The 22,330-nt window shown below is 38.2% G+C and overlaps 1 protein-coding gene across 4 annotated transcripts in view; it reads left to right on the top strand.

The window, feature by feature from the left end:
* Positions 1–22,330, top strand: part of LOC113116975 (protein numb homolog) — a 54,817-nt gene that overhangs the window by 10,649 nt on the left and 21,838 nt on the right. For all 4 annotated transcript variants that reach the window (XM_026285294.1, XM_026285295.1, XM_026285293.1 and 1 more), the window contains exon 2: positions 22,078–22,217. In XM_026285294.1, coding sequence (XP_026141079.1) covers positions 22,092–22,217 — 126 coding nt within the window. In that variant the 5' untranslated portion in view covers positions 22,078–22,091. The remainder of the gene's footprint in view (positions 1–22,077; positions 22,218–22,330) is intronic.

Raw genomic sequence — 22,330 nt, 5'->3', positions numbered from 1 at the left:
GCAATACAGTCTCCATAGTTTTGGATGACAGACAATGAGTTCTTTGAGTTTGTTCAGAAGTTGTGGGCCTGGAGGGAGAGAGATGGCCGGATTGGTGGCTTCAGGTGTCACTCAGGCCCAGCGCAGTCACCCAGAAGGAGAATGTGAATAGCACAGGCCTCGTGGGCCTCCTGCAGTGGACAGACTGGTCGGACGGGGTGTGATGAAATCCTCTCTCTGTTTTGAACCAGCACACTATGAGTCACACAGGCTCCTGTTACCTGGTCTTTCAGTATTGTCTTTCTTCTTTCACCCCAGAGCATTTCTTATCTGTTTTGGTTGAGTTTGATTTGTGCACTTTAAATAACCAAAGCTCTTTGAGGAACCGAATAAAGCTTTTACAAACGCTTGGTGCTTACGTCAAACGTGACTTTGGCCTCGTTTACACTGCCATTTAAATGTGACCCAATTCAGATTTTTTTTGCTCAAATGTGACACAGATCAGATCTGTTCTATGACAGTGTAAACAGGAAAAAACACATGCATTCGGATAATTAGAGTTCGTTTTCAGTTCTCTGCCAATGCGACTTTCATTGTGTTTTAGTATGTCATTAATAGGGGTGCTCCGATCACGATCGGCCGATCGTTAATGCGCATCTCGTCAGTAAAGCTGGTTTTCTAATCAGCGGATAATTCCATCAGGTGCGTGATTTCACATAGAGCAGCTGTTACTACACAGAGCCGTTGTTAACTGAGAAGATAACTCCGTGATCGGAGCACCCCTAGTCATTAAGGCTGCGACAATTTGGATCCAGAAATATTAAAAGGGGAAAACATTTGTTGATCTTGACAGTTTTTGTAATATTCAGAAATGTGCAACAAGAAATCTAGGTTTTTCAATCTGGTGAATAGTCTTTAGTCATCTGACACATTGCAGGTGTAAGCATAGCTTGCTGGTTTGAGTTGGGATGGATGGGTTGTGTGATTTTAGTCACTGGTTTCAGATGTATTTGTTGCTGGACTGGCAGAGCCTGAATAAAACATGAGTTGAGCCATCTGAGAAGCTCTGGTTTCAGTTGGGCATTTAACCAACACAGTTTACTCTGACAAGACCTGCTTGAGCTCCCTGAAGATAATCAACATAACCTTTGGCTGATGGGCCAGATGAGCCGCCTCTGACTAGTTATATTAACACTAGCACTATTAAACACTAGCACTACTTACAGTAGCACTGTTAACACTAGTACTATTAAACACTAGTAATATTAAACACTAACACTACTCACATTAGCACTGTTAACACTAGTATTATTCACACTAGCACTATTCACGCTAGCTCTATTAACACTAGCACTATTCACACTAGCACTACTCACACTAACACTGTTAACACTAGTACTATTAACACCAGCACTATTAAACACTAGTACTATTAAACACTAGTAATATTAAACACTAACACTACTCACATTAGCACTGTTAACACTAGTATTATTCACACTAGCACTATTCACGCTAGCTCTATTAACACTAGCACTATTCACACTAGTACTACTCACGCTAACACTGTTAACACTAGTACTATTAACACTAGCACTATTCACACTAGTACTATTAACACTAGTATTATTAACACTAGTACTATACACACTAGTACTACTCACACTAACACTGATAACACTAGTACTATTAACACTAGCACTATTCACACTAGCACTATTCACACTAGTACTACTCACACTAAAACTGTTAACACTAGTACTATTAACACTAGCACTACTCACACTAACACCGTTAACACTAGTACTATTAATACTAGCACTGTTCACACTAGTACTACTCACACTAACACTGTTAACACTAGTACTATTAACACTAGCACTATTCACGCTAGTACTATTCACACTAGTACTATTCACAATAGTACTATTCACACTAGCACTATTCACGCTAGCACTATTCACGCTAGCACTATTCACGCTAGCACTATTCACGCTAGCACTGTTAACACTAGCACTATTCACACTAGTACTATTCACACTAACACTGTTAACACTAGCACTATTCACGCTAGCACTATTCACACTAGCACTATTCACACTAGTACTATTAACACTAGTACTACTCACACTAACACTGTTAACACTAGTACTATTAACACTAGCACTATTCACACTAGCACTACTCACACTAACACTGTTAACACTAGTACTATTAACACTAGCACTATTCACACTAGCACTATTCACACTAGCACAATTCACACTAGCACAATTCACGCTAGTACTATTCACGCTAGCACTATTCACGCTAGCACTATTCACACTAGCACTATTCACACTAGCACTATTCACACTAGTACTATTAATACGAGTACTATTCACACTAGCACTATTCACACGAGTACTACTCACACTAACACTGTTAACACTAGCACTTTTCACACTAGCACTTTTCACACTAGCACTATTCACAGTAGCACTATTCACGCTAGCACTATTCACACTAGTACTATTCACACTAGTACTACTCACACTAACACTGTTAACACTAGTACTATTAACACTAGTACTATTAACACTAGCACTATTCACACTAACACTGTTAAAGGGGGGGTGAAATGCGCGTTTTTCCTCAATATCCTGTTAATCTTGAGTACCTATAGAGTAGTTCTGCATCCTTCATAACTCCAAAAAGTATTTAGTTTTATTATATTCATAAGAGAAAGATAGTCCGTACCGTTTTTTCCCGGAAAAACACGAGCCGCTGGAGGAGTGACGTGTGGGCGGAGCTAAAGAATCACGAGCGCCAGTAAGCTTTTGCGATGAGAGCGTTTGGAAGCTGTGACATTACCGTGAGGAAAAAACCAACCAAAACAAACCATGGCTAACAGGCATCCTTCATAACTCCAAAAAGTATTTAGTTTTATTATATTCATAAGAGAAAGATAGTCCGTACCGTTTTTTCCCGGAAAAACACGAGCCGCTGGAGGAGTGACGTGTGGGCGGAGCTAAAGAATCACGAGCGCCAGTAAGCTTTTGCGATGAGAGCGTTTGGAAGCTGTGACATTACCGTGAGGAAAAAACCAACCAAAACAAACCATGGCTAACAGGCAGATTCAGCGTATATTTATGATCCAGAATCAGATCCAGAGGCTGAAACTGAACGAGAGCAGCAGCAGCAGCAACACTCGCTCTGAGCGGGGCTCGAACCCGGGTCTCTGGCATCGGAGGGGACGCACTAACAAGGTGGCAGAGATATTTAAAGCGGTTTTACTCACTGCATGCGGTTCCAACACACGATCGTGACCCTTTTTCCTTGGGATTGCATCATCCTTAAGAAATAAACGATACGCAAATCCGTCGTCAAACTGGGCCTTGTTTGTAAAACAAGCATCTTCGAAATGCAGGGAACAAACACAAACACTTGCACAACTCCGTTGATGCTCTGTAAAAATAAACTCCATCCACTGGTCCCTTAATGCTGTTTTTTTTTGGTAATCTGTGCAGGGTTGTCTTGCCCTGGCAACCAAAAACACACTTCTTTTGTGACTTTTCGCGATGCTCTCGCTCTGATCAGTGAATGCCTGTGCTCTCTCAGTGCTCTGCTATACTGGAGCGCGCGCTCTTCCTGTAGAAGTGACTTAGGACCCATATAAGGAAATACCGCTCCATCTAACAGAGCCATACTCGAAAAAAACTTTCCGAAACTTGTGACAAACCGGAAGGAGTATTTTTGGAACAGAAATACTCCTTCAAACGTACAACTTAATTTTTTAAATTTTTTCCATGTTTAGCATGGGAATCCAACACTTTAACAGTGTAAAAAACTCAGTATGCATGAAATTGCATTTCACCCCCTCCTTTAACTCTAGCACTATTCACACTAGCACATACAAAAGATTCAGATTTTAACAAACAACTATTAGTAGATTCTGATAACGATGTCAATGTTGGTTAATTGCATAAAGCAGGACTTAAAAAAGAGAAAGAGACAAAAAAGAATGTTTCTCTCCGAGCAGAATGTGTATTTGAACGTTTCAGTTCCTGCATTCGTCTGTGAAAACAAGACAGTAGAAAAGTGAGTAGAAAACATATAATAATGTTATTTAATAATAATGTAACTTTTTCTTCCCAATAATTATATTGATATTAATGATATATTATTTTTAAAAATAATAATAAAGTACAGCATTTAATTTACTAAAAAATGTGCATCTGTTTTCTGATCAAACCCATCTGTTTAGCTGTGCATTTATTGAATAAGCACTATGCAATGTCCAAACTGATTATACTGTATTTTACATATAAACTGTATTTTATGTAAAATCATTTTCTCTTTAACTGTTTTAAATTCATTAAGTCACTTTTTTAATAATTTACAAAGTTTTAAAATTGCTTGTTTTTATTTTTGTTTTATTATTTATTATTTTATTTTACTTTATTTTGTTAAGCGCTTTGAATTACCATTGTGTACGGAATGTGCTTTATGAATAAACTTGCTTGCCTTGCCTTGATCTCTCTTAGTCATAGCAAATACAGTATCATCTTTTCCAGATTTACCAAAGACCAAATGTATTAAACAAAAGAAAAAACTGTCAACAGAATATAAACATTATTTTTTTTTCAAGATCTTTAAAAATGTTTCAGCATTGATAAAAATACGCTAGTCCCTTAGGCATTTTGAGAGGAAAAAAACTGCATAAATTAGAAGGCTGTACATTTTATTATTACATTCAGAAATAATGTAGGCTAAAATAATGGTAAATAAAAGCAAAATAACAAACACAGTTAGGTTATTTTATTTCCTTTCTCTCTAAAATAAAGTTGTATTTAGGTTAAATATAAGCGAGAATCCAAAACAAATTAATTACAAATTAAGTCTACCTCTCTAATTCTGCATGAATCCAAATGTTTCAGTATTTGTGCTGCTAACCTATTATTTATCTAAACTAGAGGATCTGTTCTTCACTCGCATTATCGATGTAAAACATCATCCTTCATTTATAGACAATATCAGAAGTGAGGCGTTGGTCACACTGAACAGCACAGACTGTACTATGGACTGTTTAAATTGAGCAGTGTAACTTTTTGTTTCTTTAACTGTATATTATTTTGATAATGAACTAGGGCTGTAGATATCGAATATTTTAGTAATCGAGTACCCTACCAAAAAATTACATAGATTAATCGAGTAATCTGATAAAATGTGTTTTTGCTTAATTAAAGTGTAATATTAATTATGCAAGAGAAAATAAGACTCCTGGGTCTCTTAAAATGAACAACTAAGTTTCCTTTTTTAGAAAATAATATTTTTATTTTTTAAATGCATAGAATGCAATGCATACACATCAAAAATAAACATTTAATTATTACCCATTGTTTCTCTGTCTGTACTTGTACTGTGAACAACGACAATAAAGTTGACAGATGAATTAAGTACATTTAAGTGCCATTCAGTTGGGGTTTAAAATAAAGCATTTTCTGAGATGCACATTAAACATTAAACGCATAAAACATTCATTTATCTTTTAATTATTGAAAATTAACTTAACTTTTTTTGTAAACAAAGGGGATTTACTATTAAAAAAAAAAGAAAACATGGAAGAAATGTTGTGTGATTAAACCTTAAAAAAAAACCCATTTTGTTTGTTTGTTTTTTTAGTAGCAGGCTATGTACACTCTGCTGAACAATAGTCTTTAACCGGATTTTTATATTGACGGGTTGGCATAACGTTACAGTTCCTTGTATGTGATGCGACGCTAGTTTTACTCAAATCAAACGGTCAAATGCTCGTGAAGTGACTGTCAGAGCAGTTCTGGAGATGTTGTTCATGTGTTAACGTCTTAGTGAGACAGCAGACGCTGAAACACCGGAGCGTCGCTTCCGTGTGTTTAAACGAAGGAGCGCTTCTGCACCATTCATTAAAAGAGACACGCAGAACATGCGGGATCATTTTTAAACAGACTGTTCTGGCTTAATATTTACAGATATTAGTCCATATCGTGATTTGATGTAAGTGCAATGACCTATTTTTGATTAATTCATTCAAAATTTGGCAAATTCCGTGTCATTCCACGTTAAACTGTAAATTCTGTTTTTATGACTGGATTCCGTGATTCCCTCCACGTTTTCTGCATCGCTAGGGCCCTAGTTGTGGTATGCCAGCTCTATCTTGAAATGGACACATGCCACAATGTTCTCTTTACGTTTGCATGCGCACTCAAATCAAAACACTGCTGACTCCTTGCAGTATGCGACTTCGGACGCAGTGCTTGTGTCTCCTTTTTTATTCTGTTACTCTGTAATTTGTGGTCATACCGACGCTGGTTTGTCATACAGAAGCAAAACATCATTCAAAACTGTAAAGCTTTTGTAAAATAAAGAAAACTCCTTTCTGCTGTCTTAGGGCATATTACAATTATCCGAAACTCAGCACCATTTTGTTCTTTCATTTTGTTAATCTGTTAAAGATTTTAGTGAAAAATATTTTTGTGTATAGGCCTATACAGTATATTCTTGCTTTTTTTTTTTTTTGTAGCGTGTATAGTTTTATTCTGTTTTCTCCGTTCACAGAAAGCTGCAGGATTGTAATGTAACCTTGTGTGAATCTGTGTTTGAAACTGTTTTTAACAAAACCTGCCTATTACCTGCCATTCATTTTCACTTAGATTTAGGCCAAATGCTTAGTGGTTCATGACAAATCCTTTGATAAACTGGCCGATGCATTGCCATTGCCATTTCACTTCACCTATGATGAATTTACAGCTGAGAGCAGACATTTCACTCGTTTGTTGCATTAGCGTCACATTTGCATATAGCCCTACTATGCCTTCTTCCAAACTATTTTGTAAAGATTTTATTTTGGCAAGTATTTAATTATTTTGCCCAGAGAAAAACGTTAGATTATGCAACATACATGCAACTCGTCGTCTCCATGCAGTTAATTAATAAACCAGCAGTATCTGCCCTTTTCATCCTATTTCTCATATGCCGATGGCTTTAAAATAATGGAAAATCGATACATCAGTGCAAATAAATATTTAAGTTAAAAAATCAATCAAGCATCATTTACATGTCTATTTCAGAAAATGCATTGGAGTAGAACTATAATGAAGTAATTTTATGTAACTGTATTATTATAAAAACTTAATTGTGAGTAATTTTGTGCTTCTATATGAACCTTCAGCATTAGAGTAATGTAGTACCGACTGGTTCTCATTTATATTTTACAGTATTAGTTGAGATTTTTTTTCCATGAGGCCTAAACCAGCCAAGATACCAGCACAAAAACACACTCCGCTAAACACTGTCCAATAATCTGTATCAACAGAATCTCAGTAAAATGTGGCTCACACAGCCCTACTGTGATATAGACCCAAACTGCTGACACAGAGAGTGTCATCTGAAATACATTCAAATTGAGATGTAGAACAGGAACTGCACATCCTTGATTACATTAGATATCTGAGTCAACTTTCTATTATTTGATGTCCTGAGGAGTCTTGATATCTATCCGAGCTCTAGATAACACTGAACCCTGACAGAGCCATAGACGCGTGCTTACTTTCATTCAGATATGCAAATAGCGGTGCCTTTGTGTGTGTTTCTGCTCTCATTATCTGTGGTACTGTACTCTTCACAGTGGTCACTGATGGTGGACGCACAGTGGGCAAACATCTGGACTCCAGTACTGTTAGCAGTGATCTGCCAAGAACAGAGAGATTTAATTTCATTAAAATACTTGTATTGCACATGGACTCATTAAATTGATCAAAATGGACAGTAAATGCATGAGATCACAAAAAAAATGTATTTTGCACTTTCTGTTTAACAAATAATCTTAAAATATACCACTTTTTTCACAACAATATGAAGCAGCACGTTTAATCAGAGATGATAAATGTTTCTTGAGTTTCGTGCTCTCTCTCTCTCCTTTTTTTCCATCCCTCCTGCTCTTTCTTTCTTCATTCTGGTATGGAGTATTTCAGGGTGAAGACGCCCCATCAGAGCCATATCTGAACTCCAGGAGTCATTCACTTTTGGACAATTAATGGCTCATTTAGTCATTTCTAGTATTGCATTCATCTGTTTGGACAGTTTGGGTTAGATCTTGGATGAGACTTTGGTGATGAATGATAGCAATGGCCTCATTTTCATTGAAAACTTAAATAGTGCCAAAACACCTCAAACTGTCTCTGAAATATAAATCTCTGAAATATATAGGCCAAACACAGCAAGGTTTAAGCTGGTGTATAACTGTTTTATTTTTGAGTGAAGCTTTGTGTGTTTAAAAAAAAAAATTGGTTTATAAATGAAGAGTGTTAATGTTGTTGCTTGAATGAAGAGTGACTTTGTATGTTGCTTCTTTGAATTTTTTTCTTCTTGGTTTGTGGTGATATTGCTTGGTTTTGCTGCATGCGAGTGACAGTCTTTCATCCTGTTTGGTGGTTTATAATAAACTGAGATCAGTATGTCACAATATGAATCATGTCCTCTGTATCTTGACTTTGTTGTTGATATTCAGTTCTAATTTACACCAGCGTTTAGTTGACTAAAATGCATCATAATACCATGCAGAAAGCATGGTTATCATATAAATCATATAGAACCCAAACTCTCATTTTAAACCAAGAATGACTTCTTACCTGTGGTTAATGGTAGCATAAACTAGCGCTGGAGTAAGTTCAGTCTTGAGACGTTCTCAACAGAGCGCTGAATCCAGGAGCCAGCGTGGAAACTTTAGTTTAATGGCACTTTACAGTCGTAGTGCAGCTCGGCACATAGTAATGTTATCTAAAGTACAGGTTCGTTACGTTGGCACTGAATTGATACTTCAGTTTTAAATTTGGAAGGACACCAGCCTTACGTTAGTCCCAAGTACCTGCTCAATTCTTGATTTATGAATTGTTTCACTTTAACCAACAAATTGTGCAGTATAGACAGATTATTATATATATATATATATATATATATATATATATATATATTTTTTTTTTTTTTTTTTAAGAGATTGCACTTCGCTCTTGGTTTGCTGTTTATTACATAACATCGTGTCAACTATGATGAGCCTTTCTGTGGTACGGACAATGCCAACTTTAATATCTACCTTAAATAGGGATGTCAACGATTAATCGATGATCGATTAATTGTCCATAAGAGATGCAATCGATTAAGGCTATCGATGGTCGGTTAACCGATTCAATGTTGGGCTGCGTGCGGCTCATGCGCACTCAACACGTGCGAGCGGCTGTGAGTGACGGTGACGATATATAAAAGCATCATCATTCATTCACAATGTACAAATTAAGCTTTTAATGTGATTTAAACTTTAAAGTACATTAAAATAGAAACAACATAAAAGTTCTTCAACATTAAATGCAATAGAAATGTAGTTACTAATCATTTCATCAGATAACTGTTTTATATCGTGCGCTTTGAAGGGCTGCGGGACACAGTGACAGGACAGATAGTCTATTCATTCCTACAACTTGTTAATTCATTCCTACGAATTATTAATGTGGCAATTGTCCATGTTTCATTAATTTTGTTCCCTAAATAACCCATGATTTAAGTGAAATAAGGGAACAAATTAATAAATCGAACGAATTCTTAATTCATGAAATCTTTAATTTCCCTTCCCATGTTTACCACAGTAAGAGATGCGAAAACAGTTATTAAAAGCGAAAGATAATAAAATAAACCTTTTTTTTTTTTTAAATAGGCTATGCGAAATATATCCGACTTAAATAGGCTAATTAAGATTAACGGATTTAAAACAGAAGTGTGGGCGCACCATAAGTTCACAAAAAAAAAAAAAAGGATGACAACGCATTCTGTTTGTTTGCTTTATTTTACAAGAGCACAAATCTTCTGTTTTTATTGTGAGTGTGCACAAATGAAAGTAAACACTTTTGCGGAAAATATATATATTTTTTAATGTCTCAGCTGTTTCGATCGCCCTGCCTGCTGCACACGTATATTCTAGCGATTCAAAGTTACATCGCAGTCTGTTCATTATCAAAATAAAATGTCAACTAAACATTAAAAGGTTACACTGGTCAGTTTAAATAGACCGTAGTATACCGGTCCACTCTGCTGTTCCAAGGACGTTTTTGCTCATATGAAGAGGATCATCTTTTCCGTCTATATGCGAATGCGTGTTAAGTACAAGCCTAGTTTACATTATAAATAATAGTTTAACATTCAAATACATTGCGAATATGGAAACATTTCGATTTGTGCCGAATGAGACATGAGCAATAACCTCCAAATAAATCTAGCCAAAGCCGCGCTCGCTCATCCTCGTCTGCACCAAGGGGCAAGGAACTCGACCGGAAGTTGAAGTCGGGTGGGGGCTGCCATCTTTTAGCAGAACTTCACTTGCGTTAGCATTCCCATTGACTCCCATTCATTTTGGCGTCACTTTGACAGCGAATAACTTTACATCTGAGGCGTTTAAAGACACTGTTTGTCCATTATTTATTTCTAAAGATACACGACAATGTATAAAGGGCTCCATTACCTTCTATGTTACATTATGGCCCCGTATAAACAGTTTTTGTAAAAAATAGGCTAACGATTGCGTCATAACCACTCGGCTCTCTGTCGCATTACCGTACAGACAGGTGGAGAAGCTCGCAGGCAATTAACTTAATATGGCGTAGTGGCGTTACATTTTAAAATACTATACAAAATAATTAATCAGAATACTTACTCCTGCTCACTCACGACAAAGAACTCCCCGCTCAAGCTCGCCGTCTCTGCAAGATTAACGATGGCAGTTTGCACGCACAGCTACTAGAAGATTTACATCTGTCAGACAGGTTGCTGACGTCGTCAAGCTTCGTTTGAGTCTGCGCGTCAGAAACGGAAGTGCTAAAAAACGCTAAAACTGGGCTTCATTTGTCTCAATTGAGTTCCAATGGGGTCGCTGTGTCCATTTCTTTTACTGTCTATGGTCTGCACGCATGCACTGTCACGATCTAATGCGCTGTATGCCGGATTTTTAAAAATCTGACATTTTCTAGGACAGAATCCAGCAGGATCAAATTAATGTGAGCAACTGTGTTTTGGTGCAGCAGGACCGATGTAGTTCACTTAATGTGCAGCGCAGTCACACGCGCTCCACATTTCGGATAATTGTATACAATAATGTCAGTTGAAAACATTGCAATTGTGCTTTAAAATACAACAACGAGCACCACAAAACCATTTAAAGAGGCGCGTTCAGCGTTCTCCGTGCGGGATTGGAAACTGTCAACAAAGTAAAATGACCTCAAAAGTATGGCGCGCTCTCTTCATTTTATCAAATGATCATAATCGCATCTATTCATTTTATAATCCTGCTACTAGCATTTTATTCAGACTAAAACCTCTTTAATTCAAGTGAGAAAGCGTTTTGTGTGTGTGTGTGGCTTTTGCACATCCTGTCATACCGCTGACTGCGTGCCTGCAATAGACGCATTTTGCAGTATTATGGTTAACGATTAATCGATTAATTGATCGTTAATTTAAACGACGATCGATCATGGAAATAATCGAAATTTGACATCCCTAACCTTAAAGCTGCTGTAGGGAACTTTTGTAAATATATTTTTTACGTATTTATTAAACCTGTCATTATGTCCTGACAGTAGAATATGAGACCGATAATCTGTGAAAAAGCACAATCTCCTCTGGCTCCTCCCAGTGTCCTATTGCCATTTGCAGAAACTCCATCGCTCCCGGTAAAAAATAACCAATCAGAGCTGTGGTCCATAACTTTGTTTGTGTTTAAAATGTAGAAAAATGTATATAATAAGCGAGTACACCATGAATCCATTTTCCAAACCGTGTTTTTGGCTTGTCCTGAATCACTAGGGTGCACCTATAATAAGTGTTTATATTCAGACTATTTTAGATTGCTTCGGGGGTACCGCGGCGGAGTAACCCAGTACCTTTGTGATTCTTCATAGACAATAAACAGAGAGAAGTAGATCCGGCTACAATGTTCTTCCGCAAGACGCAAGCAGTTCTGTTTATTAACCGCTAGAGCGTCAAAAGTTCCCTACCGCTGCTTTAATATTTATTGTAGTTGCTGTCACTATGGCCAAAGGCAATGGAAAAGATAATAGAATTGAAATTGAATATTATAAAAATAATATTAACTTGCTTCATAGACTCTATGCCTCCCAAATGGCTCTGATATTTCTAGTGAAGGTTATCGTTCTGTTCTGGCTGCTCTTCTCTGCTGCACTTCATGCGTTTCAGTAGATTTGCTTTGCTTGACAGTAATCGGCTGTTTCTAAAACAGTCTGTTTGAGACGGCTGGGTAAGAAATGAACTTTCTAGATGCAAAAGTGGGTTCCCTTCCTTCCCAGCCCTTTTTCACTTCCCGTTTAACTGTGTCCTGTTGTGTAAGATCATTGACTCAGAGGCATTATGCAGCAATAAGAATCTCATTACTTTCTATTAAAGAAAACAACAACTTAATAATAACAATACTAATGAAAAGTTTAAGTTTTAGCTTGTGCACTTTAGTTAACACTTTATTTTATAGTGTATTTGTTTAAGGCCCTATAATTGCCCCCCCCCCCAAATATTATAGATATTCTTTACAAAAGTTAAGACTTGTCCACTCCCCCCTAAAACGGCTCGTTTAAACACGCCCCCACATCTCTACCTCACTATGTGGGAAGATTTGAATAACACCGCCCAAATGTTCACGAAAAGAAAGAAGGCGGACCTTTTATTCTCTCTTTATTATCTCGTCAGTAAAGCCGGTTCTCTAATCAGCGGTAAATTCCCTCAGGTGTGTGATTTCACATAGAGCAGCTGTTACTTCACAGAGCCGTTCTTACCTGAGAAGATGCGCAAATGAATGGTGATACTGAAGGTTTTCATCTAGAAATGTCTGACATGGAGCAGAGCCATGTGTTGTTGTGTGGAATGAGAGCTTCTCTGTGTCTGTCTGTCTTAAAGCACTTTTGGTTTCCTCTTCAGGTTTCTTTTGCTGGAATTAAGGAGTGTTTTCCGTTCCTGGAGAGATGATTTAACTAGGTTCTCTCGTGTGCTCTGTGAGCCGCGTGACTGAGGCAGTGAGTGGCCAGAGCTCAGTTTAATGCTCTTCTAGTGCACTAATGGAGACAGAGACAACACTCCTTCATTCACTCACTCACTCTTCACACTGTTTACTCACTCATTCATTCAGTCAGTCATGAAAACCTTTATGTATCTATACCATAATATGGGAAGACACACCACACCTTTTTCTATGTGAACAATAAGTTGGATTGGTTTAATAATAAAAAAAATTGTTTCATCAATTTAAATTGATTACACTTTGTTTAATATTTTCTTATGTAATAGGTAGGGCTGTCAACGAATATTCTAAATTCGAATATGTATTCGAATAGTTAAAAAAAAAAAACACCAAATTTCGAAGGTGAAAATTAATATTCAAATAAAAAAAAAAAAGGTAGAAAAAAAGGCCCGCGGTAGTAGAGGCGTGGTTGTCTGCTTTGCGAGTGAGCACGCTAGCGCGTCTGAGGGTTCAGGCACAGGTCACAGGAGTCGCACTGTCTGGCACAGCAGTGATCACTGTTGAAAGTTGACGCGTCTTCATGGAAGATGCCAGCAAGTGCAGAGCCTAACTCGACCGCAGCAGAGAAAATGAGGTAAAATTGTTGACCCGCAAAATAAAGTTGTATGCAAGCTATTTAACATGAGGTCACATCTCAAAAATGTGCACCCAAATGAGCATGGCATAATGTGTGGAACTCCAGCTAAACAGTCACGTCTTGACACTTAACGTTACTTTGCATCGCCCGCCGCAAGCTCTTTGTCTGCAACATGACAAGAGGCCATAATGGATAAATTAATTTTGTTCATTTGTGAGGACATGAGACCGATCAGTTTCGTGGATGGGGCAGGCTTCGGGGAGTTCTGTCAAGCAATGGATCCGAGGTTTGATTTTTTATCGTTTCATGTCAAGGAAAAGTTCCATGTTTACAGCTCGCTCTGAGCATTCAATGTCAGTTCTATATGCTGTAAAACTTCAATTAATATTAATAATATTTTTTTAAATTACTGAATGAAGCCTGCTATATTTGGGACAGCAGTCGCGACCTTAAATTGGTTGCACAAAAATTTGTCTGTTCATTTAAACCGTTATGCGCAGAGAGGGTGAGAGAGCGTGAGGTCTGCAGTCTTGGCCATTAGTTGATTTCCTTGTTTTTGTGTAGGTAATACGTTGTCATATATGTTTAAACTTAAATAGACTATCTATGCAAGTAGTTATGTCTCTTTGTATTATTTTGGCCTGTTATTGACGTAATGCACGTCATTCACAACATGCGCATCCAGATGTTCGAATAGTTTGAATATTCGTGTATTTTTTAGAGGGAATATTCGAACGTCATTTTTGAGCAATTTTGACAGCCCAAGTAATAGGTAAATCTGACTTATATTTTCTTAGCTCCATTTTATTTTTTTATTTTTACAAAATCTGTGATTTCTGATTATCATCAATGAATTCTGTTTTTATTTTCTATACAATTTTCTAAACCAATTGATCACCAAACCTGTGGTGAGCAAATGAATTAATAAAACATAATGGAATCAAAGAGCATGAAAATGTAGATGATGATATTTACACTTATGAGAGGTTGAGAACAATACAGTGAGTTTCAGAGCTCAACTCACTACTTTTACCCTGCTGTATTTCCAGATCTGTCGTGTAAATGTAATTCCTAAATGCATTTGCAAAAAAAAATTCAGGGTTGTAAGAGCATGTTGATAATGATGTGTGAATGAAAGAAACTCTGTTTCTTGTGAATACCACATATATCTTTTAAATCAATAAAGCCATCAGTTTAAAGGCATTAGAGGTGAAATGTGTGAATGTTGTGAGAGGCTGTGCTGTGAAGTTAAGCCTCCTCATATGACTCTTCTGTTTCCCACCGGCTCTCACGCTCACTTTATCTTTCGCTGGCTTTTATTTCACCCCCTTGACACCAGACGGTCCCACACACTGCACAGTGAGACATGAAATGTGTAAAAAGACAATTAACTGACAACGGTTGCAGTGGCAGAGGAACAGGAAGTCTGTCATAATGTGCAGCTTCAGTCATGCAGTATGATCGTGTGAGGCATCGATTCACTACAGGAGACTATGAGGAAATTCGGTGATAATGTAGCCCCTCCCTTTGCTATCTGCCGATATCGATATAATCCGATACCAGCGCAGTTTTTTTTTAAATCAATGTAGGATTTCTATACTTCTCTGTGCTGACCTGATCATCGCTCTTTTGTGTGTTAAACATGATCTACTACAGTACATATACACAACTTCATTTTAAATGAAAAAATATATAATCATAATATATGACAAAAATACAAGTGTATATAAAAACAAGTGTATGCATTTATATAGAAATATAAAAGACATTTCTTTTAAATGTATAGCTGAATAACTCCTGAATATTGGTTTATTGAGACTCAGAGGGAGTGTTAGCCACGTTAAAAAAGTGAATAACTTAAGTAATTTGTGGATTAATGCGTACCGGAGACACGAACAGTTTCAAATGATTCAGTCTGATTCGGTGAAGTGGTTCAATCGGTTCACTAAGAAGAACCGGTTAAATCAAACGATTCGTTCATGAACCAGACATCACAAGTACAAAGGGAAGAGATATTGATACATAGTGTATTAAATCAGTGTGTTAGTTTATTGAGCCCTTTCTCAAACCTCAGTTACTGACTGTGTGATCTTGAAGAGAGTTTGATGGTTCTGACTGTAGGAACCGAACGAGACACCGATTGAACACTGAATGGAGGATGACAGACATCTGCAGCGGAGAGAAGAGTTTATATGAACTGAGTTTAATGACTTCAGTATTAATCTGAAGCTCACACTGAACTATGGAACAGCTTCAGGACACTTGAAATATAGTGCACAAAAACGTTTTGGTGCTTTGTTTTTGTGTCTTTCTTGGGGCTCAACAATAACACAACAGTATACACACTAGGGCTGCACGTTTTCAAGTTTTTCATTAACCGTTAACCGAGGCCCTTAGCGGTTAATAATCGGTTAACCATAGTGTGCGCCAGGGTTTCCGTTGTCAGGTAATTTCCAGACATTGGCCAAAAAAAAAGAAATGTCCGACAAAATTTAATCTCTCCGGTCAAATTGTCCTATTAAAACTACCTAATAATCCCGCCCACTAACACAATCTGTATTTGAGAATAAGCCTAAAATGTATAAAGCAAATATACACCGACCTTTGGCTACGTTATAAAGGAACAGGCTCTAGTAATGGTTATGTAACTTTCCGTGTTTAGGCGAAGGTAACAAGCAGGCTCCGCGGCCGCCTCGCTAAGGCTATGACTATGATATGTTTGACAGGTACAATATTTGAAAATCGATGATTATTTTTTTTAATTACATTTATATCTGAATTTATGTCAACCTATAGACTTTCAAATATCAAAATGTCATGAATTAATATGAATTTGTGTACAAAATGACATATAAACATATTTTCCTATTATATTTTGCCTGGAAACGCTTCCAACAAGGCGTCGGTTCTATTTCTAGCATGCACGCGTCGAGCCGCGCCTGAGCCGCGCGTCTCACGCAGGCAGTCGACAAGCTCTAACCTGTTAACATGGGAGCCGAATTAAAAACAGACACGCCACGCAGCTGAGATGCTTTCGCCCATCACCACGCATCCAGTGTGTCCTGACCGGCCTAATGATGCCCGGGTGTTGGCTGTTGAGATTACAACAACGAGGTTGTACTTGAAGTATATCTAAGCACTGTATTGCAATACTTGCATTTTGCCCCGTCACTCTCAATTTTAAAGTGCTCCAACGCTGTACTTTTTTTTTTTGCACGCTTCATATTAGAAAAATGACTTCGTCTTGTGAAAATTACAAATGTCTGGGAGCGCTCTGGTGGTCTCTGGTGGTGCAAAAATGTATTACAACTAAATTCAATGCACGCCATTGACGTCACTTAACCGAGCAAAATGTTTCACTCGGTTACGCAATTTTTAACGGTTAATCGGTTAACCGGTTAACCATGGACACCCCTAATACACACAATATCAGATTTGTATCGGTCTCGTCTGACTCATACCCGGTCATCAGAAAATGCCAGTATCTACTATACGACCAGCAGTCCAGCGACCCTGTGACCTCCAGAGATACGGTCGGTCACTGTCAGCGTGAACAGAGAGAAGATTTCCGTGAGGAGTCGTGTGGAGTGGTGTATTTCAGCGTCTCGCCCGCGGCCTGCAGTCACTCTGACCTAAATCCAGACGAGCGGAGCACAGCTGCTGAACTTGAGCTCTCTCCTCTTCCTCCTGTCTTTCTCTCAGTCTCTGTCCTCTGACAGTAGATGAACTCATTGGCCCCGGTCCGGCCGTTTGATGTCCCACACACACATGCACGCTAAGCTTTTCTGCTTCTTAACATTTTTTCCTCTGCATGTTCAGACTGTGAAAGAAGATCTGTGACTCGAGGAGCTGCTGCTCGCGGAGCGTCCAGGTTTATATTGCCTACAAAACCATTCGAAAGCCTTTTGAAAGACTTCTCTTCTGCTCAGCAAGACTGTTTATTTAGTTAAAAATACAGTAAAAATAGTGAAATATTATTATAATTTAAAATACAGTTTTTCTATTGTATCATTTTAAACTGTAATGTATTTCTGTGATGCTCCGCTGTATTTTCAGCATCATTCCTCCAGTCTTCAGTGTCACATGATCTTCAGAAATCAGAATAATATGATGATTTACTGCTCAAGAAACATTTATTAATATTTTTGGTGTTGAAAACAGTTGTTGAAAACATAATTCGTTTTTTTCACGTTTTTTTTAATAGTAGTAGGAGTTCGCAGAGTTTATTTGAAATATATTTAATTTACATTTTGATAAATTTATGCAGCCTTGCTGAATAAAATAATTCTAAAATGTGGGTAATTATATTTGGTTACAGTTGCAAACCTGTGTGTGTGTGTGTGTGTGGTTTTTGTTTCTGTCACACATCACACACAAGCTGTGCTCGGCACTGGCTTCTCATGCTGATGTGCTTTTGTGTTTTCCTCCTTTCAAGACAAGCTGTTTCTCACTGTGTGTGTGTGTGTGTGTGTGTGTGTGTGTGTGTGTGTGTGTGTGTGTGCGTGTGTGTGTTTGTGTGGTTCTGCGTCTCTCCTGGCTCATTCAAATGAGTGTCACGTTATGCTGTTGAAATCTGAGCTTCTGTGGAGTGTAAAAGACAATGAATCTTCAGCCTGTTTCTGTGCTGCTCTCTCTGAAACTTGTGCTGTGTGTGTGTGTGTGTGTGTGTGTGTGTCTGTCTGCTGTCTGGCTCTGCAGGTGACTGACTGACTGCAGTGGCTCTGATGTGACTCAGCGCTGCGTGACTCCACACGTGTGTGTGTGTGTGTGTGTGTGTGTGTCTGTGTGTAGCCGTGTTTCCACTGTCGAGCCTAAAGCAGGCGTGCTAGTGCGTGCCAGGGCCAGTCGCGTTTCCACAGTCACTTCCGGGGCTTGATCGTGCCTCACCGGGGCTTCCTCGGGGCCAACGGCCAGGGTTTTTTTGGCCCAACGAAAACCTTTAGTCAAAGCGGGCCAGCTGGGGCTAGAGGAGGAGTTATGAAGAAAGACGGGGTTTCTCCGTGTCTAGAGAGCGTCAGCGCGGATCATTTCAGAAAGATAACAGCTTTAACACCGGCATTAAAGACTTTTTAAATAAGTTGAGCTCAAAACTCACTCTTAGTCAGCAGCAAGTGTTTGAAATAACTTGATCCGATGTGGATTATAATCACTAAATAATGCAGAAATATTTATAAGCGATGTAAAAGACTATGCACGCTAAACATTAACGTTACCATAGTAAACATGGTAAAAATGACCGCTTGGATAAATCAGACGTCAGCTTCTTATTCTCTATCACAATTGTGTAATTTTTTAGTAACTTATATTATCTGTCATAAGTCTCGTCTCGAGAGTTTAGCTCCACGTAGCCTATCATAAAAATATAATAATGGTTTATGTTCGAGAGCTTTAATAAAAATAGAGATATTATCATTCATTCTAAATGTGACGGCAAATAAGCAGAAACAGACTCGACTGAATAAGCAGGCTATTTTCATGAGCGTTAAAAAAATAAAAAATAAAATAGAAATACATTTATTTCTGTGTGATTTAATTTTGAGTCTTGATAAATTAAACCAATATGATCAATGTATAACGTATTCTATAATTAAAACATCGATGCTTTTGAATGTGAATATATAACAAAGCATGCAAACAAACAGCCGCTTTTATCATGTTCGTTTTGTGATCGCACATGTTCCAGTGACTTATTTCTTAGTTTTCTCAGGGCTTGAATTTCGGTGCGGGAATGCGGGGATTGCGCATAATTTAAACCATTCCCGCAAGGTTAGCTTTTATAGTGCGAGAAATTCCCGCACAAATATATTTGCTTCATCTCAGAGCAAATGATTAAAAAATAAATTCACAGATGCGAGAAACAATATGTCAAATTGTCTAGTCAAATTGTCTTTTATTTTCGAATTTAATTCCTCAATCAGCGCTGGACCGGCATTTTCTGTCTCAGCGCTGAGCTCATAGACAGTAAACGGCGGAGCCCTGGCTGCTGTTGACAGATCATGTTTCACGCTGTCAATGCAGCGGTCTGCGTTGCGCTGATCTTATTCACACTATCAAGTGTAGGTGCAGCATTCTAACATTGAGTCAAAATGAGCTGTTTGTGAAGAAATTATCCGCTTCCAAATTGTCGTTGTAACAACGAAACTGAAACATTAAAAAACATTTTGCTCTTTATGGTGTGCGAGTGATAGAGCGCGACAGCAACAAACCAACTGATCAGCTTACAGCGTCATAACATTGAATGCTCGGCCGAACAGCTGATCATAGCTGTACAGGGCGCCTTTATTATTTTTCATCTCCATAAATATATATATAAATATATCTAGTAATAAAGTTAACGCAAGGGCTAGAAATCAATTAATATTTTGCTGATCCTTCTTGTCATCATGGAGAGCGCAGTTGGTTGCATGGCAACGACAGACGCCACGAGAGTGCAAGCGCTTGTGGAAATGAGACTGCGGCGCGCGCGCCCGAGCTTTCCACTTGTTTGAGCATGTGACTGCGCGTTTCCCCTTGTTTTCTATTCATTATGCGCAGCATATTTCCCGCGCGCACAAACACGGCCACAGACAATGAATTGTTTGGTTAGCGTAGTAGTTTAAATATGGACCGTTGGCTGAAGCGAAAGACAAGTTCGGATGATGCAGATCACGATCCAAAGAAAAAAAGTTTTCACTGAAATGGAGAAACTCATTCAGACAGCCATGGTCATACCAGTAGCGAGTGTGTCGTGTGAACGTGGATTCAGCACACAAAACAGGATCAAAACTAAATTCAGAAATTCACTGAATAATACAAGTCTCACAAATCTAATGATCATTTCAGAGCTTGGACCTTCCCTTGAGCAGTTTGACTTCAACAGAGCCATCATCAAATGGAAAGAAATGAAGATGAGGAGACAGTTGAGAAACTTAGAATAAGTCACATGAAAAAAGAAATGGAAAAAAAATGACTGAAATAGAACTGAAATGTATGAAAGACATAAATACTTATAGTTTAAACTGAGTTCTTAATATCAATTTACGATATCAATATCAAAAGTAAAAAAAAAAAAAGCAAAGAATTGAACTGAACTGAAACACATGAACTGAAATAGACATTAATATATAGCATAGGCCTAGTTTAAACAGAGGTCTTAATGTCAATTTGAAGAGCATGATGTATTTTGTATAAAGGTTTTTTTTTTTTTTTTTTTACTGATTTGAGAACTGGAAATGCACAATTCATGCATACAAATCTGTAGATATTAATAAATGAACATGATTAAATTAGACCGATGCATCAAAAGTTATTCTCCCCCCCATAATCTTTAGATCCCCCCCATGTGACCCAAGTAAGGGGGGAATTCCCCCCCAGTTTAAAAAACGAAATTCAGGCCCTGTTTCTGATAACTTCTCTTTGTTGGTGAAATAATGAGGTTGCATGACGTTGTTCTGAGAGGCGTGTAAAGGCCGTGTTTTAGTGACGCGCAGCGGTGCTTCAGGCTCCACTGTGGAAACCCTGCGCTATTCTGGCCTCGGTGCTACTGGCCCGATGCGATTAGCCCAGCCCCGGCCCGCTTTAAGCCCTGGCTCGCACTGGCCCGACAGTGGAAATGTGGCTTGTGTGTGTGTGTGTGCTGGCACATATAGGGGTGAACGCCGCTCAGATCTAGTGGTCTCAGAAGAACAGCTACATTTACACGGTGTAGTTTAATTTTGACATCACCGAGGAAGCCAAGACTCCAATCCAGCCTTTACATCCTCCACATTTGAAGCTTGCATACAAACGCATGTCCTGTCTGTGTGATTTACAGAAATTACTTTATTTTTATTCAGGTTTTTATTCATGAAAAAAGTTCCTTGAAGGGTTTGTTCACCCAAAGTTAAAAAACTTTGTCATTTACTTAACCTCATGTTGTTCAAAACCTTTGTGAATATCTTTCAGCTGCCGAATACACACACACACAAAAACACACACACGCACACACACAAATATAGTTTAAAGAGTGTTGTGTATGTTGGGAAGAAAACAGCTGATATTCAAAAATGTTTGGGACAACATAAGTCTGAGTAAAATTTTCTTTTTTGGTTGAATTATCCCTAATAAGTATAATCTGTTTATGTTTCTGTTTTTTTATGATATTAATTATTTTTAAAATTATCTATTTCCCATTTAATGAATATTATAAAAGATAATGTAAATGCAGCAGTCAGTTTTATATCAGCCATCACCCACCTTTCTCTCTAATATCAGCATTAGCCATCAAAAAAATGCAGATCAGTTGATCAGTTTCTAGTAATCTGTGAGCGCTGTACTGGTGCTGGGATTGACTTCTGAAGTTTTGATTCATATGTCTGTGTTATGATCTCTATTTATGGTTTTGTTTGAGCAGTAGTTTTGGAGTCATCAGTAGAGCAGATAATCAGATGTCTGTGTGTTTCTGTCTGTCTGTCTGCAGGAGGAGGCTGAGCCATGAATAAACTACGGCAGAGTTTCCGGAGAAAGAAAGACGTTTACGTGCCAGAGTCCAGCCGGCCGCACCAGTGGCAGACCGATGAGGAGGCCGTGCGCGGGGGCAAATGCAGCTTCGCCGTCAAGGTAATGGACACATGCACACCTGTGCTGAAGCCCCTGCAGCTGTCAATCATTCTCATGCTGTTCATCACTAGAGCTCTGAGGGACTCTGACACAGATCACAGCATGCCACAAGC

The sequence above is a fragment of the Carassius auratus genome, chromosome 17 (genome assembly GCF_003368295.1).
Source record: "Carassius auratus strain Wakin chromosome 17, ASM336829v1, whole genome shotgun sequence".
NCBI classification, from domain to species: domain Eukaryota; kingdom Metazoa; phylum Chordata; class Actinopteri; order Cypriniformes; family Cyprinidae; genus Carassius; species Carassius auratus.
Note: the sequence above shows the minus strand (reverse complement) of the source record. Positions and strands in the feature narration are given on the sequence as shown.